The 17,371-nt window shown below is 44.8% G+C and overlaps 1 protein-coding gene across 1 annotated transcript in view; it reads left to right on the top strand.

The window, feature by feature from the left end:
• Window positions 1-285: 285 nt before the first annotated feature.
• plxna4 (plexin A4) overlaps window positions 286-17,371 on the top strand; it is a gene marked incomplete at its 5' end in the record, with an annotated part of 189,046 nt that continues 171,960 nt past the window's right edge. Inside the window, 2 exons of the mRNA XM_079183979.1 lie at window positions 286-1,533; window positions 12,410-12,592. Coding sequence (XP_079040105.1) covers window positions 286-1,533; window positions 12,410-12,592 — 1,431 coding nt within the window. The remainder of the gene's footprint in view (window positions 1,534-12,409; window positions 12,593-17,371) is intronic.

Here is a 17,371-nt window from a genome sequence, read left to right as displayed (position 1 = left end):
TGTTTTCCTCGTTATTCTTTGTAGATGCTCTGCTTTAATCTGTGCCAGATCACAGTCTTCATATGCATAATGTTTATCCATCAATACCCTGTGATTGTTGCCCTGAATGTGTAGTCATGTGTTTGTGCTGTTTGTGTTCATGTTGCTGTTGTTCACTGGGTTTTGTCTCTTCCCTCTTTAGGTTCATAATGTCCTCCATCTCAAGAGAGGCTTGATCCTGATTGGCCGACAGTACTGGACTGTGCCTTCCTCCCTCTCCTCACCACTCCCAACCTCGGAACAGCCATGACGTCCCTCACCAGGACACGGACCTGCTTTTTTGTATGCTGCTGCTTCCTGTCCAATCTGGAGCTTCCTGTGACGTCACAAACAGTGGTGCAAGCCCCACAGGCTCACAGTGCCGGCTCCCAAGTGATCACAGCGTCCCTTCAGGAGGAGGAGTACGCATCATTTCACGCTGAGAACCCCGCATGGACATTCAACCATCTGGCAGTGGACTATCGCAACGGCAATGTTTATTTGGGAGCCGTTAATCGCATATACAAACTGTCCCCCGACTTGGAGGTCCAGGTGTCCCACGAGACCGGCCCGGATGAAGACAACCGCAAGTGCTACCCACCGCGTATCGTCCAACCCTGCAGTGAGCCGCTAACACTCACCAACAATGTCAACAAGATGCTTCTGATGGACTATCGGGAGAACCGGCTGCTGGCATGTGGCAGCCTCTACCAGGGCATCTGCAAACTCCTCCGCCTAGACGACCTTTTCAAACTAGGAGAGCCCTTCCACAAGAAGGAGCACTATCTCTCTGGCGTCAATGAGAGCGGCTCTGTATTTGGCGTCATTGTGTCGTATAGCACTACCTCTCCGGACATGCTGTTTGTAGCCACAGCAGTGGATGGCAAACCAGAGTACTTCCCTACCATCTCTAGTCGCAAGTTGACCAGAAACTCGGAGGAGGATGGCATGTTTGCCTACGTCTTCCATGATGAGTTCGTGGCCTCTATGATTAAGATTCCCTCAGACACCTTCACTGTCATCCCAGACTTTGACATATACTACATCTATGGCTTTGCCAGTGGGAACTTTGTCTACTTCCTGACTTTGCAGCCCGAAATGGGGGGTGGGCCAACCACTGGCTCCTCCTCTACCGGTCGGGAACAGGTCTACACCTCCAAGATAGTCCGCCTTTGCAAGGCCGACACCGCCTTCAACTCCTATGTGGAGGTGCCTGTTGGATGCATTAGTGGCAACGTGGAGTACCGATTACTGGAGGCGGCCTACCTGTCCAAAGCTGGCGCCATCCTGGCACGTTCACTAGACGTGGCGCCGGACGATGACGTTTTGTTTGCCGTTTTCTCAAAAGGCCAGAAGAGGCGTCCGCGCCAGGCCTCGCAGGACTCTGCACTGTGTGTCTTCTCTCTGCGGAAGATCAATGAGAAAATCAAGGAGAGGCTGCAGTCGTGCTACAAGGGAGAGGGCACACTAGACCTGGCTTGGCTCAAAGTCAAAGATATTCCCTGCAGCAGTGCGGTGAGTACTCCTAGAACACACACACACACACATATTTGTGACTTCCTCCCACATTTATAGACACAAGTTTATTGAAAGTACTGGGGAAATATATACTGTATTGGTAGTTTCTTTTCATTCCACACATACTTTGCGTGCACAAGTACACACATTCCTGACTGTAACATGTATTACTGTATTCAGACCAAACTGCACCAGAACAGCAGGTGTCCAGCAGTTCTGTGTTAAGTAGAAAGTATCACACCCGTTTAGGAAAAGAGAATTATATGAGACTGCATTCAGGAAACTGAACCCTGACGTCTTGTTATTGTTCTAATTGTGTGTTACTGAGGGACACTACAGGTGAGTCCCTCTGAAGGAAAATCAGTTGTGGACGCGCTCCCAATGTTACTTTAATGAGCCCCGGCTCACTGCGGGGAAACCTTTTAATGAACACTCTCGGATGGGTTTGTGCTCCATCCCTTTTTGATGCGATATTAACCATCCACTGCCTCTTTTAATCCACTCACCCTTTAAACAATGCAGCCGAATGCTCAGCCAAATTACCATAATTCCAATCTCCATAACAGCATTACAAATTCAGTGATTCAGTTCATTTGATTTCTCACTTTGTGCACATAAAAAAAACAAGGTTAAATCGGGTGTTACGTGTTTAGACCACCTTCACAAGCAGCCAAAGCCACTTTTGTCTTGATCTCATTACGCAGTGTGCATTTGCTAGTTAACATGTTCCTCTACATGAGTCAATTTCAAGTTCGGAGGGGTGTAGATAATGGGTTAAAATACGAATACGTGTAGATCAATTAATGGTGTATTGTTGGAAATGGATGATGCAATGTAATGTTTTGGAGGAGTTTCAATAACTGTGTTACCCATAGATAATTCATGAAACTACTTGTACAGTATTTCTTTTTGGAATAAAGACAAAACTTGGTGCATTCAACCGCCAGTTTGTATCGTAGGAGAAGACTGAATGAAGACTGGTGAGCGAAAATACAAAAATGTTTTTGCCAAGAAATGTAATAATTGGAGCGATGATGAGTATCTTCCTTATTCTGACCAGAACCTCATTATTTCATTGAGGTTCTGGCAACAATTACCTACATAGGATGTTGCGTACATAGCTCCATATATGTACAGAATAGTTTTTGAACTACTTTCACAAAACAGAATCACAGCAGGAGTCACAAATTAAATAACACGATACGGGAAAAAATTTACTTTTATTCCAGGAGCCACAACAGACAATGTATATAGCCAGAAATACTTCTAACAAGAATGTGATCGCCTGGTCGTAGCCATATTTCACAAACATACATTTGATCCTCTCACCGCGCCTCAGTCCATATTGTTCTGACCTTAGCCATGCTCTATCTCAAGCCATTATGAAGTTGACCCTCTCTCTTGTGTTTTGGTTCGGGAATCACAGTGTTTATCTATTAATCCGTCTCTGGCACGGCACACGTGCCGCGGGCGCCTTTGTCTGCTGCTTGAGGGCCTGATAAATCATGCCCGGTGTGGAGCTGTCAGCGGCGAGAGGAAGTGTGAGGGAGCACACGGGGGTTAGCGCTGAGGAATGATGCCATTTCAGCGTGCGCCGCAGTATCGCCATCGCCACTGCATAACTTAGACCCTGCTGAACAAGTGACGGTGGACTCTGCAGGAGATAGATGAGTTGTGACACACACACACACACACACACACACGCACACGTGCCATCACACTTGTAAGTATGGCTTCTGCAGAGATGGGCATGGTGGCGTTTAAATGAGGCGAGAGGCTTTTGATAAAGTGTAATAATGGCAATAGATAAATTGTTATCTGAAAGACTTATTGAGTCATTTATTTAAATGTAGATCAGGTAATTCTAGGTTGTAGAGTGGAGTTGATGCTACAGCCATTAATCAGGAGTCATATTTAAATACATGGACACACATAAATCAGGGGCTTATTGCGTGAGCATTAGTAAATTAGTAGATGTAAATATAGGCCGTATATATTTACTATGAGTGTTTTCACAGTGAGACCATGTTAAGGTAAAGAGTTGTGGGCAAACATAACTTCCATCTCTCGTGTGTTTCTGTGATGGATGGTTGGTGTCTCCAATATCCCGTGGTTGATTTTTTTTTTTTATGAATCGTTGGTTGTTAGTCACTGATTAATTCCTTTGGCGCTTTAAATGATGCCTGACTGGGAGCACCGTGTTTCTAATATCATCAGAAGTGTAGTTTAAACTCCTCGTTCACATCCTCTCTATTCTGTTTCCCTTTGGTGCAGAGAGCCAACATAGACATACACAGTACACACCCTATGCTCACTCTTTATTGAAAACACCAAACAACCAGAATATTTTGGACGTCGGCGTGCTTTCATTGCACTCATAAGACACTCCAATCGAGTTATCACACAACCACATACTGTACTATACAGTAAGTATCAAATAAGGGTCCTACCGATACTCCACAACTCCACAACCTTGCTTTATTCCCTCTCATTCTTTCCTGGAAAAAAACATTAAGGACTGTAATGAAAAGTTACTGTGTAAGGATATATGGTCTAATGTTTGTACATAAACTGCATGTGGACAATGTGAGCAGGTGTCTTTCAGATTTTAGAGTAACAAAAAAAGTATACAAGGTTCAGTGGAAAGTTTAGTTTGATATATTTCAGATTTTTTAACTTAATTAAAAGGGACTCTGGCTCACAATAGCAGCTCATTATCATTTTCTCCCCATATTTCTTTCCACTTATTGGTATTTCATCACCTTGCAGCTTTGCAAGAGGACATTGTTTATTGTAAATTGTAGTGGTCAATGTTCACTTGGCGCAGCAACACAACCCGTTTTGTATTTGTCGGCGATACAGTTGACCTTGACTTGTCGAAGATAGAAATGTGTGAAAACCTAAATCGACTGAATTGACTGGAAGAAAGACATATCACTTTTTTTGGAATGAGACATAATCAAATCATCGAAGTAGTGATATGTTGAAGGACACAGGCCCGAGTAGGACGGTATTAACACTCACTCCCGTCAGGCCTTTGTTGCTTTACATCATCTTTAAGAGGCTTTTAGTCGGAGTAGGTGAGATGGAAAGAGGGCGAAGTTGTGAAGAAAAAGTATGCGCAGAGAGTGATATGATGGGTGAGGGAGCAGTCGAGAGGATATAAGGGAGTGAGTGAGGGGGGGGGGATGCTTCTTCTCTCCCCCAAATGGCCACGCTTGGCTGAGCCACATAATGCATGCTCAACAGTATAAGTCTGCAAAGGGCCTGCATCCATAGATCATTGTGAAGTGGCATGTGACCTATAAAAAACCGCTGCCTGCTCCCTCCATGTTCACTGTGTCAGCAGAAAAAAAAAAACAGAACAACAAAACAGCGGGATCGCAATAAATTCACACTCTGCTCTCGTCTCTCTCGCGTCCTCGGTTCGTTGCTCACCGCCTTGTGCCGCTCTCCTCTCCTCGTGTCCTTCTCCTCGTGCTCTTATGAAAATAGTTTGCCGCCGTCCCTTCTCATTGCGTTCCCCCTCATCGAGTCTTTCGCTCCCCTTTATTTCCTCCTCTAATGCCTCCCATAAGCACGGGGTAAAGTTTTGTCTCTAACCCCCCCATGAACGAGAGAATTACAAGGTCGCCTGTAAGTCCCTGACAGGCCACGGCCATCCCCTCATCCCTTCTCCTAATGATCATTAATTACATGTCATTAACTAACATGCCACGGGCCATTCTTCCACATTTGTCATGTGCTATCGACTTCACATTCTGAATTCACTCCAATTAATTAGATTATTCTACTCGGCCGCTGCTGTTTCTTTGAGTCCTTTCCTTGATCTCTCTCACGGTCCTCCCAACACACACTCATCCACGGCTCGCTTCATCCTTCACTTGAAAAGAACTTTTCCAATATGACATTCTGTGTCTTCCCCACCAATGCTCGTATTTCACGTTATCGACTCTTGTCTGTCTTCTGTTTTCCTCCGTGTTTGACCAACCTTTGAATGATGTTGTCTCCTGCGCTGACCATCTCCATCCCTCCTCCTCCTGATTGCGGAGCTTAATCAGTGGCTGGCTGGCTGCTGCTGATGAGTCAGTCTAGGCCACATCCTCAGGAAGGGAAAGGCTAGTAGATTCATTAAGAACATCCAGACTGCCCCCCCTCCCCCTCTTCACCCCACTCCATCCACATATCCGCTATCCTGCTTGCTCGCTAATTAAATCTCCATACATGATACCACTTGCTAAAGGTCAGAATCCATCACAGTATCATTATTCTGTGATTAAACAAATGTCCCCCACTTCCTACACTATCCTCTGCTGGCTGCTCTTCACCTAAAAACACGGACTGACTCGGGTGCCTTCATTTCTTTGCCATGTTATTTTTGTCTTTTGTTGAGCTGTTGAACATGGATTTACCAATGACATTATTTTAGGGCGATGGCATCTTCAAACATGACAACAGACATTCAAAGCTTCATTTGAAAACGTTAATAGAAGCTTCAAATGTAGAAATATGACATTCGGTACAGCCCCAAATGCAATCAACTACAACAATTAATACAATCAATCCTGCATGCATCACAGTCATGCATTTTGTTGAATATGTCTTGCATTTCTGAGTTGTTTAACTGTATAACATTATGCTAAAAGTTATCTCTTAATATGTTTTCCCATCAACATGAATGCAACACACTTAAATGTGATGCAGTCCAATTTAACACACCCCACTAATAACATCCTGACAAATGACCGTCAACTTCTCTCTCACACAGCGTCCACAAAAAGGAAATATGAAAGCTGCAGTGGATTGGCGAATAATACGTCCGGCTTGTTTTTCTCAATTTATTCTGTTTATCACTTGAATAAATACAGTTTTTGGTAGAAAACAAGACGGTAATGCCTAGTAATCATTCAAACATAAATAATGAACGTTTTTCTGCCAGTGCACAGTGACACGGAAAACATAGGTTAGGGAGTCATCTGACACATCTCTCTCTATGATATTGAGTTCTATTTTCAGCTCCTAATTTGATGTATTCCAGCTGTTTGTGTATTCCCTTCTTTTTTTTTTTTTTTTTGCTTCCCAGTTTGATTGTTTTCCCGACCCAATGTTTATCATTTGTCGTAGCGGCTCAGCTAATGGTTGGCAGGTGCAAGCATCTGCAAACATGAATTAACAACATATCGCAGGCTTATCAAAGCCCGCCTCCTCACATTGAAACCTGCCAAATAAATCCATTCAGGCACGTCTTGAGAAGTATATGTACAGCCATATTCACACACACTTCAATATACGCATATTTGATCCCCTTTCAAGCATTATTTAATATGAATGTGCACTAAATCCGACTATCATTCCCCATTTTCAGTTGTGTAACTGCACTGATATGCCAAGATTGATGGCACGTCTTCCCTGAGATGACGTTTCGGGCATTGAACCAGCCCTGTGTGCGCCACATATTCTTTCTTTTTTCAGTCCTAATTATTGTGACTGGCTTTCGAAACAGTTCCCAAGGCGCCACGCAAAGGGGAAGTTAAATCTACTTGGTGACGGGGCTCGTACTCGGCATCGACACTTCAGCATCAAACTGACTTTTGAGCATGATTCAGTCAGTGATGCACTCTTGTGGACTGCCCTGTGGAGGCCTTAACTAAATGACAAAGAGCACCGACCTCCAGCCATCAAAAATGGATTCACAATGACTCCTGCTCTTATCAAGACAATTAATTGCACATTAGTTTTTTTTAGTTTAGCCATTTTTCACAGGAATGATATTGCTGTTTATCATAGAATATGCTCTGTATCCATGTTCTTTCTCTTAAAACAGCCTAATATATTTATAATCAGAAGTAATTATGTGTCAGTGTAACATCGAGGCTTGGCTCAATTGAGTATAAGGTTCCAAAACAGAGGAGGAGGTATAGGAGAATGATTTATGGAAACGGGGCACATGTGGGAGAGTGACTTGTGTAGTGCCCAGCTCACTGTGTACGTGTTTACTCCGTGGTGAGTTCTGTCACCGGTGTGATGGAGGGCACCGTGGATGAGTTGTCAGACAGACAAAGTCTTGGCACAGTGGCCAGTGGTCCATCTGATGCACATCAGCACACACACTCTCTTACTCACAGGCACACAAACAAATTCATTTAAACTTGCTAAATCAAAAAGTTGCCAGATGTGATGATGATTCTTCAGCTTTTCCCACGGTGGAAGCAGACACTTTAACAACAAAACTTACAGGAATGAGAATACAGAATGCAGGCAGGTGACCGGCTGAAATGCTCCAAACAAGCAACGAGGGCCGATATTACAACCCACAGTGAAAATGCACAACTATAAATACACTAAAACTAATTAGACAACGATACACAGGTGGGCAGGCTGAAAGCTGATTGATGGTAGAAACAATTGGACCGGGGCAAGGCTGATGAGGCCACACAGGTGATTCCCCGGAAAAAGGGGAGGGAGAACCACAAAGACATGAAGTAAAACAAACGGAACACTTAAGACAGAGAACTTTAAAATACAACAGACCAATCAAAACCCCCAGACCATGACAAGTACATTTGCATTAAAGCTAGCGTACTTTATATGCCTTCCAATCACTGTGAGCTAAACATTCTCCGACATGTATTGATTTACTTCAAGGTGACTCACTGTTTGGGCAGGAGTCATACAGCCAATGTTTTCAATGTTAAGTTCAATGTTGACATATCTTACAATGAACACTGCGAACCCATTTAAAGCGTGGCATAATTTGCTAGCGCTGCCAATCATCCTGGCAGGTGAGTCATTTTGCACAGTAGGCTAGAGGAAATACTGGATGTCGAAGCGGCTAATTAAATGGAGAGAACCACTCGGCTGTATTTTCTTAAATTTCACTCCTCCAGTCTTCCTTTTGCGAGGGAAGCTCTGCCATGTAATCATCCGTAACTCTCCAGTGAAACAATCGGCCAAATGTTGCGGGAAGACTTTATAAAAACAAGATGCAGAATGAGAAAAGATTGGGGAACAAAGTCATCGAAACTGCCACATGGTCACGGAGTATAATAACGCATTAAAGAGGAGTAGCTAGTGCAAGAAAATGGACTCTTTAGACCCTCCAACGGTTGAGCAGCGACGTGAAGCGAATCGTCTCTGCGGTTTAATGCGTGTCATTAACTTTGTGAACTTGCAGCCAATGGAACGCGCCCTCACAACAGCGCAGGCCCAGATTAGGCCGTACATCAGAGAGCGTCGGAGAGCGGATCTCTTTCAGTCCCCGCTAATCGCGTAGAGCAACTCTCGCTGCCCCCCCCCCCCCTCTCATTCTCTCCACTCTGTATCTGCTGATCCCTCTGCACAGTCCAGAAGAGAGCTTCCCTTTGTGCCGGTGCTGGCAGGCCAACAGAAGTAGAGAGCGATGGATATGGGTGAGAGTGACCTGATTCTGCCTCGGTGCCTGGCCTCCGCCCAAATACAGGGACTCTGCTCTCCTGTCCCTCTGTCTGTGGGCTGAAATACCTTCCACACCTGAGCAGGAATAGAGTTTGTAGTTTCAAGTCATTCGAGTTGTCAGTCACTCCAGCACTTTCTACACATATTCAGATGTGACACCCGTACCAGTAGTAATTTGTTTCAGTCGTATACATCAAAGGGATGTATGCAGTATGTTATCAATCACGTATGTGTGAGTCGTTGGCACTTTTGTTGAGTCCTACAAGAATTCACAATTTGTGTCCGTGCAGAAGTTAATAAAATCAGATCTGTGAATACAAGCATCGAGAGAGAGAGGTCCTTGAAAACTAGGAGACATAGAGAAAGAAGACAGAAAATCATCCTCAAGGTCCACATGCAGACGGTGTCTGCCAATGGTTGGACAACTTGCAAAGCACTGGCTATCGGATATTTGACAGAAATGGTTGAGAGAGAGGGAATAAGCAGTGAAAAAATGGAAACCCTCGCCGTTTGAAAATGCATTAATTAGATGGGTTGAGAGAAAGAAAAGGGGCATAAAGTGTGATAGAAGTTGTGACAGCGGTGTCATATTAGCAGACAATGTCAAGGGCTACATTGATGTTATTTGGTATTCCGACTAGAGACGTCTTTGGCATCACAACTACAAATGTCATGTTTTGCTGGTGGCGTAATGAAAATGTGTCTGCTTCCTGAAAGGGCTGACAGACGAAGTATATTTCATTAGATTGCAGAATGCGGGACAGAGATGGCAGCTATGATTGGCAACCAGTAGAAATAATACAGCATGTCGGTGACGAGAGATGAAAACACACACACACACATTTTCACACGTATAAAAGCAGCCTCTTCTTGAACATACATCACCCACCACTTACGCAGACACACACACACACACACACGTGTGTTGACAGAAACTCACAGATAATGTGAAGTGATTTTTTTTAATGACGAAAACCACTCTTACTCTTTTGGGAAAGTAATCAATCTTTGGAGAAATGGCTGCACCTTTTATCACCTTTTGAGGCGGCATTCAATCACAAAGGCTCCAAATACTACAAAGTACTCCATTTTGCTAGTGATGGGCCGTGTTAACCTTTGAACTCTGGCACGTTGAGGCTACTTTATAACTGATGGCAACACAGAGAGGCTGTTTCTTTCTGTCACAAAAACACGGAACCTTAACGAATGCACGTAGATGCACCGCTCCACTGGTGAGACACATACAGTAAGTGGACACTATAGTGGAGACCGGTGTTGGCTTGTTATACGTCAGAAAAGGAGAAATAATTGTGTTGATTATGAATAGTTGTCTCAAAAAGAGGGGGGACGGGTTAGCAGGTACTGTGATTTCACACGGCGACCCTGGTTCTCATCATAGCACCATTTATCTGGCAGTGGGACGCCACATGAAGGACCTGTAGAGAGCGCATTCTCGACAACAGCTCATTCTCAAAAGGTCGGAGGAGGAGGGCAACGAAAGGGTGGTGAATTGAAGGAAAAATTGTCCACTTAAGTTTCTTTTGTGCACCAATATTCATCATTGTTGACTCACTTTGGCTTTTCAGCATCGGTATCTATCATCTCTCCTTCCTGTCGTTGGCCTCGCTGCATTTTGTCCTCATCTCAACCCTCTAACCATATGACATGATCTTGACCCAAATTCCGGTCGTCTCTATCGATCACTCATTCCATTTTCGTATAACCCCCGTGTCACAGCCCGAAGCTCATTGTGGTCCCGACCAGCCATGTTCCATTTGTCTAATGAAAGCGGGCCTCATATTTCTTCTGTGGCTCAGTCTGAGGCTTCTGATGATGATGATGGCCTTTAGTGAAAGGTTGTGAGGAGACACTTGGTGCTTGCGTGATTGATTGAAAGCCCAGGGGGTGCACTTCCAAGAGTAAAAAAAAAACAGAAAATAAGACATCAACTAAAAGACCCTCTGTCCCCTTCCCCACCAGAGCGCACCACCTCTGACGGCTCAAACCACTAGACAACTGTAGATTTGAAATGGTTCGATAGGTTTAAGCCAAGATGTTTTTGGTGGATATTCTCCATTTTCTTCTAAACATGGATATTCCTATCTTAGGCCCAGGTAATTTGCCATAAGCTAAAAAGTTAGACGTCATCGTCTCGTTTTGCTTCACTTGACATGTTTTGAGTTAAACATGAATTTAATTTCGGCTAACCTTGTGTTTGGCATATAATTTACCTCTTACCAATGCCTAATCATTCATATCAGACCAGTACTGATCATAATGTCTTTACAGGGGCTTCATTTGTACACTCCAATCAATCTGCAAGAAATTGCGTTTCATCAAGTCATTACAGTAACGCTTGTGTTTAATAACTCATACCCTCCATCTCCCCTTACGACTGATGTTTTCGGTGCGTTTTGAAAGAACGTGACGGCAGTGTCAACTGCCAAGGCCTCTCTCCCAATAGCTACCCACCACTTAGCTGAGCTATTAATCAAGAACGATGTCTGCCTCAGTCCTGAACCCAGTGTTTCAAATCCATCCACACACACAGAATGATGACCATTAATCTCTTATCAAAACCCATAAGTCATTCTGCCCTCAGTGACTGCTATGAATATCGCCCCGGCCAGGGTAAAACACATGAATGCAAACAAATGTAGAGCGGCACAGTACATGAAACACACCTATCTGCATTTAATAAGAAAATCACAGCAGCATGTCCGAAAACAGATGAACCTCCATCAAGAGTCGTTCAAATTTTGTATATATATTTAGATGAATTGCAGTGATTTGCCTCGGTGTGATGATGCAGCTTTTTTTTTTTTTTCGCCTTCATTTTCACTCCGCTCACTTTGAATCTTTGCACATTGAATAACTTGCCACACTGGCATTTCTGTAGTAGCTGTAGCGTTGGGTGGACGGTGGGGAATTGTGCCTGACAGAGCACCCTCTGGCACTATTACAGAGCTGGAGCCTGACTGCAGTCTTCTTCCATCTTCATCTCGCTCGTACTTCTTTCCACATTCGCCGTTTCTTGCATTTGGATCGGCAGACGCACACATGCATACAAATGCTCGCGTAGACTTTCACGTGCAAACTGTTTCTCCTTTTGTTGACCTCCCCTCTATAATGCCTGTCCGTTTAAAGAAATACATTCACATACAAGATATTCTCATTTGCATTAATGTTGAATCCAGTCTTTACTGTTTATCAGACCAGGTATAGGTTTATATCTGGATAGCCATGTTGGATACCACTATCTCTGCCTAACTTAACCCAAACCTCCCCCACTTAAGACCTTTGTGGCGTGCAGCTCCATCCCAAAGAAGAATTCATGAAGTGCTGGCCTAAGCAGTGGCCTTCGTGTTTGTATTTCTAGTACTAACGAGGGAAAGTGAATCGGATTTGTGACGTATTCTCCTCCTCTTCTCCACCGCAGCTCCTGACCATCGACGACGACTTCTGCGGCCTCGACATGAACGCGCCGCTGGGCGTGTCCGAGATGGTGCGCGGCAAGCCTCTCTTCACCGACGCCATTGACAAAATGTCCTCCGTCATCGCGTACGTCTACAAGAACCACTCGCTGGTCTTCGTGGGCACAAAAAGCGGACGAGTCAAGAAGGTAAGGAGCGGCTGAATGCCGGCATGAACGGTATAGCGGAGATGGCTGAAGTGCTGGAGTGCAGAGATTTGGTTTCTCTCTTTGAGAATGTGGAGCAAGGGCTGGGAATTGGGGACTGCTGGATTGGAGGAAGGATAGTAGTAGTAAGGCAGATTGACTTTCAGACAAATCGGCTGAGTCGGCTGCATTTGCAGAGGGGGAAGAGGTGTGTGTGTGTGTGTGTGTCAACGAAAGAGAGGGAGAGTGAACGGAGGAATTGTGTGTACTTCACTGTGGAGAGAATTTAAATGTGCCTGTGTGGGTTTTGAGGGGAGGTGGGGGGGGGGCAGGAGAGCCCCTTGAGGGTTTTTTATTCCTAGAGCCAAGCCTATCTGGTATCTCTCAACATCCTCCTCATCCACTGCACCATATATCACACGTACACGAGGGTACACACAGTATCGGGAGTATCGGCTGTACTTTTCCTTCACTTTGGTCTTGAGTAAAATCCAGAGCCCCGGGGGCAGATTGTAGCACACGTCAGCATGTTGGAGAACTTGCTAGACAGCACAGATCAGCACGTTGCAGAATTGATTAGACTAAAGTTTCTCGAGGCAAATTGAGGGATCAGAATAGAAATGAAATGCATCATTTACTAAGTGATATACTTAACTGCATTACAGTAGTAGCAGTAAAATAATAATAATTTTTTGACATTTTTGTTTATCCATTTGTAATACAGTGAAGGGAATCCAGGTTATTATTGCATGATGAGTAATTGTATGGGCTCTGATGGCTTTGAAGCTCCCGAGAACCTTTGGAGATGTGTCTTTGCAGCCGGGAGTGTCGGCCATCGTGTTTGTGAACATCTTTGACCATAACTGCCTCTCCCTTGAAAAACATGTCACACTCTGTGTGACAGCAAAGCCCTCGGCTAAACAAGATTTGTCTCCTCGGAGTTAAACAGGACTGGATAAGCCGGGTTTTGGCGTGTTGTTGCTTCCACCCTAGACTCCCCTCATGCCCCTGTGCCCTCTCCCCCCCCCCCTCCCCATGTGGCCGCCCTTTTCTGGGCTAATGGGATGATGCACTGCTGCTAGGTGTGATAGAAGGGTGGTTGCTCCTGTGCTTTCACTCCCCACTTCCTCGCACTCGCGCACACATATCATCGTGGGGCCGTGACTGAGACTAATTCTGGGGCAGTCAGCCTCACAGGCCTGGGAAAAAAATGGGCATTGAACAGAGAGGAGGAAAGAGAGATGGATAGAGTGACTGAGGGGAGGCCGAGGAAGGCTGAGCTACAAGGGAGAGTTTGGACAGATGGACTTTATTCCTGAAACGATGTATGTCTTCAAGGAAGGAAGAGCGTTTGTATGTGGAAGGTTGAAGGGAGACGGATGAAAGACGGAGTGGAGGATGTTAAACAAAGATGTTGAGAGGTGTTTTTTCTACGGATTCACAGGAGCGCTGGTTTTCACATTTGTTTTCATTGATTGCGGCCCCCCGAGTTTGTTGTTTTTGTTTCCGCACAGAGGCAGAGTGATCGAGGCAGCGGTTTTCCATGTTGTGAGACAATAACCAACACGCAGGTGGACGTTTCAAACAGGGGAGAACATGTGATGTTATTTAATACCTACTGCTCATCTGAGGCGATGTGTGAGTTAGGAATGGGATATTTAGTGGCTTGGAGTGTAAAAAGCAGTAGAAGTTGTTTTCAGGTTGTTGTTTTTTTAATATATTTTGGTTTTGGAAACATTTTTTCCCTGGTTCTCTTCGAGCTTTTCTTCGTCGCTCCCTTGGCCTCTCTCCAGGCATGGCCCTCAACGCCGCATATTGGCACTTGAGAGAGCCGTGTCTGCAGGATTTCTGGCATTGTTCTTATTCAAACTCGACATGAGTGAAGATCATATTGGTGATCAATATCCTGTGTCAATACAGACGTGCGCACAATGCACACGCAGCTCCATTACCATCCCATCCTCCCCTCCCATGTACATACTTCCCCTCCCCTGTCGTTAACTGTATACCATTAGATGACATCACAGGCAATAAAAGACAACAACAAGACAATAAAAGGTTTGAGCTTCAGTCCTCCTCCTTCATCAGTGACTTTATAACCCCTCCGCTAATGGATGTTGATTTATCTACACTCCTCCACCTTACTTGTTCCATCCCTCAACCCCCTCCTCCTCCTTTCTCTCACTTCTTCTCTCACACACTATCCTCCTGTTGTGGGGTTTTTTTGCCGTTATTTATGACGCTGTGACTAACACGTCACCCTCAATAAATACAAGCATTACGGTAAAAGAGAGTGGATTGACTTTAATGCAATGGTGTTTGGGTGAGCTAAATTGTTAGTGTTTACAGGCTCACGTTTATGACATCATGAAGTTGAGTTAGGCAGAAAGCTGAGTGAATTAAATTAAATTTGCTTGTGAAATAGTTTTATATAATAGGAGTGAGAGTAAAATTTCGCTAGTATAACGTGAGACCAGTGGACCAGACTACAGACATGGTTGTACTTCTATACTGATAATTAACATATTAAATATGCACATAATGCATTCCCACGCCTCTAGACCCAACCTTAATTACCACAACTACATACTTAACCTAAACTTCAACCTAAACTACAGATCAACAGGAGACGTAGAATGGTAATTGAGATGGCCATTAGTAGTATTAGTATTTTCATGTTATCTATGGCCATGAAGAAAGGAGAAAGGACACGTTCTCCTGGAGAATAAAGTGGTGGTGATGGAGTGAATTGTACAACTGTTCTTAAAGATGAGCCTAATGTTGATATTGTAGACGTGGGAGAGCAAAAGTGACCAATAATCTGGAAAGTAAGGTTAGCCTGGGAAGAAACCGAGTCCTAGTAAGGAGCAGTCAAAGTTCCCCGTTCACTTTCGTGGTCTACAAAGATAGTAGTACAAAAAAACCACACACACAAACATAGCCTTTGCCTTAGATGTCTCTGATGCCGAGTGGCAGTGTTGTGTAAAGACCGTATTGACACAGTCTAAACTGGATTTCATAACACCCTCCTGTCAGCATAAAACCGGCAGTGCTGTCGAAGCAGTAGGATTCTGCACATGCCCACAGCTACAGCCACGCTTGGCCTTTACTGCCTCTCACAACACAGGGCTTATTTGATCTGTACATCTCTGTGCCTTTCCCCACTCTTTTTGGTTTCCACCTCACTTCTAACTCTTTTGAATTGATTGAATGTCTCTTCGTTTTTTTTACTCTTCACCACACTCCCCGCCTCTCTTCCCTCTTCTTTCTTTGCTTCCCCCTCGATTTCTCCACCTCTGTTTGCCCTCTCCTCGTAATTTCCCCGCTTCTTTTTCCTCTTAATCTCTCCCCTCCCTCCGTCTATCTGCCCATGGCTGAATGGAGTTGCTGCGAGAGCTCTTTGATGGCTACCTCCTGCCATTGGAAGTGAATGGACCATATGGCTTCTGTCGACCTGTCTGTCGGTCAGTTTTTGTGTGTGCGTTGGTCTGTGGCTTAAGGAGGAGATGGAGATGTGATGGAGATAAAAGGCTGGGGCTGGGTACGGTTTAAACCCATTCGCTGCAGGTCAGTGCACAGCAGCAGGTCAAGAGGAAAGCCTTAACCCCCTGCAGGCTTCGGTTTAGTTTACGGTCATCTGGTCAGACTACACATTAGCATGAGAAGTACACGTCTGTACACACATGCATGACATTCACACTCTGCACACAATTGCATGTATTGAGAGAAGCGCACATTCATGCATCATTGAGCACACACACTCTAGCCTACATGCACGCTGTTGGACAAAGGCTGGCCAGGTACCTCCATGGATGGCGAGGTGGACTATGGGATGAGGGGGGGGGGGAGGTGTGGAGGGTAGAGGTGGAGAAGCAAAAGAGGGAAGAGATGAGATTGAGGGGCCACCTGCCAAGGTGCTAATGCATCTCTGCTCCATCCGTCCCGATGGGGGAGCATTGGCGCTCGATACGATGAGCAGCTAACCTTGAACTTGACAAAGGCATGGCATGCAGAGGTAGTGTGGTCGAAGAAGCTTTGGGTGGATGTGGGTGTTGCTGTTCTCTGTACGCTGACACAGGTGGTGTTTGTGAAAGCAGACGCGTGCATGCTTCTCGGAGTGAGCGTACAGAGGAGACGAAAAGAAACGAAACCTTCTTCTCCCCATGAGCGGCAAAGAGCATCGTGTCTGGTTGTGACAATTCGTTCACCATAGCCACTACTTTTCGATCTGTTCCAGTCAGACAGAGAAAAGGGAGGAAGAAGAAGCAACAGCAAACACACAGAAAGAAGAAGAAGAAGAAGAAGCAAACGCACAAAGAGAAGAAGAATCAAACACACAGAGAAGGGAGGTCATGGAGAAAAGAAAAATGGAGGAAGAATTTGCAGGAAAGGGAAAGGAGAGGTTAGATTGACATGACAGATGGAGAGTGAGAGGTGAATCAATGGTAGTTTGCGAAGCTGTAGCTTCTTGAAGGAGAGTAAAGCTTGCAGGAGTGGAGAGATAGAGAGATCTGTCATTTAAGGTTGTCAGGGGAAATGGCATGAGCTAGAAACGGGTCAATTCCAACGCTGAATGGTTAATGTTTGTTGTTGGGCAGAGAAAGGTCAAACTCCCACTTTTGACTCAACCTCTGCCTATTTCTCTATCGCCTTCCTGTGCGGATATGAGGATACTGATTCCTATTAGCCACTCCAAGGCTTTTGTAGGGTAAAGCAAACTTTTACGTTTGCTCAGCAACACTTTAAACCTCGCAGGTTAATCAGATAACAATTTGATGGAAA

This window comes from Pholis gunnellus, assembly GCF_910591455.1.
Source record: "Pholis gunnellus genome assembly, chromosome: 22".
NCBI classification, from domain to species: domain Eukaryota; kingdom Metazoa; phylum Chordata; class Actinopteri; order Perciformes; family Pholidae; genus Pholis; species Pholis gunnellus.
This window is presented reverse-complemented; position numbering and strand designations above follow the sequence as displayed.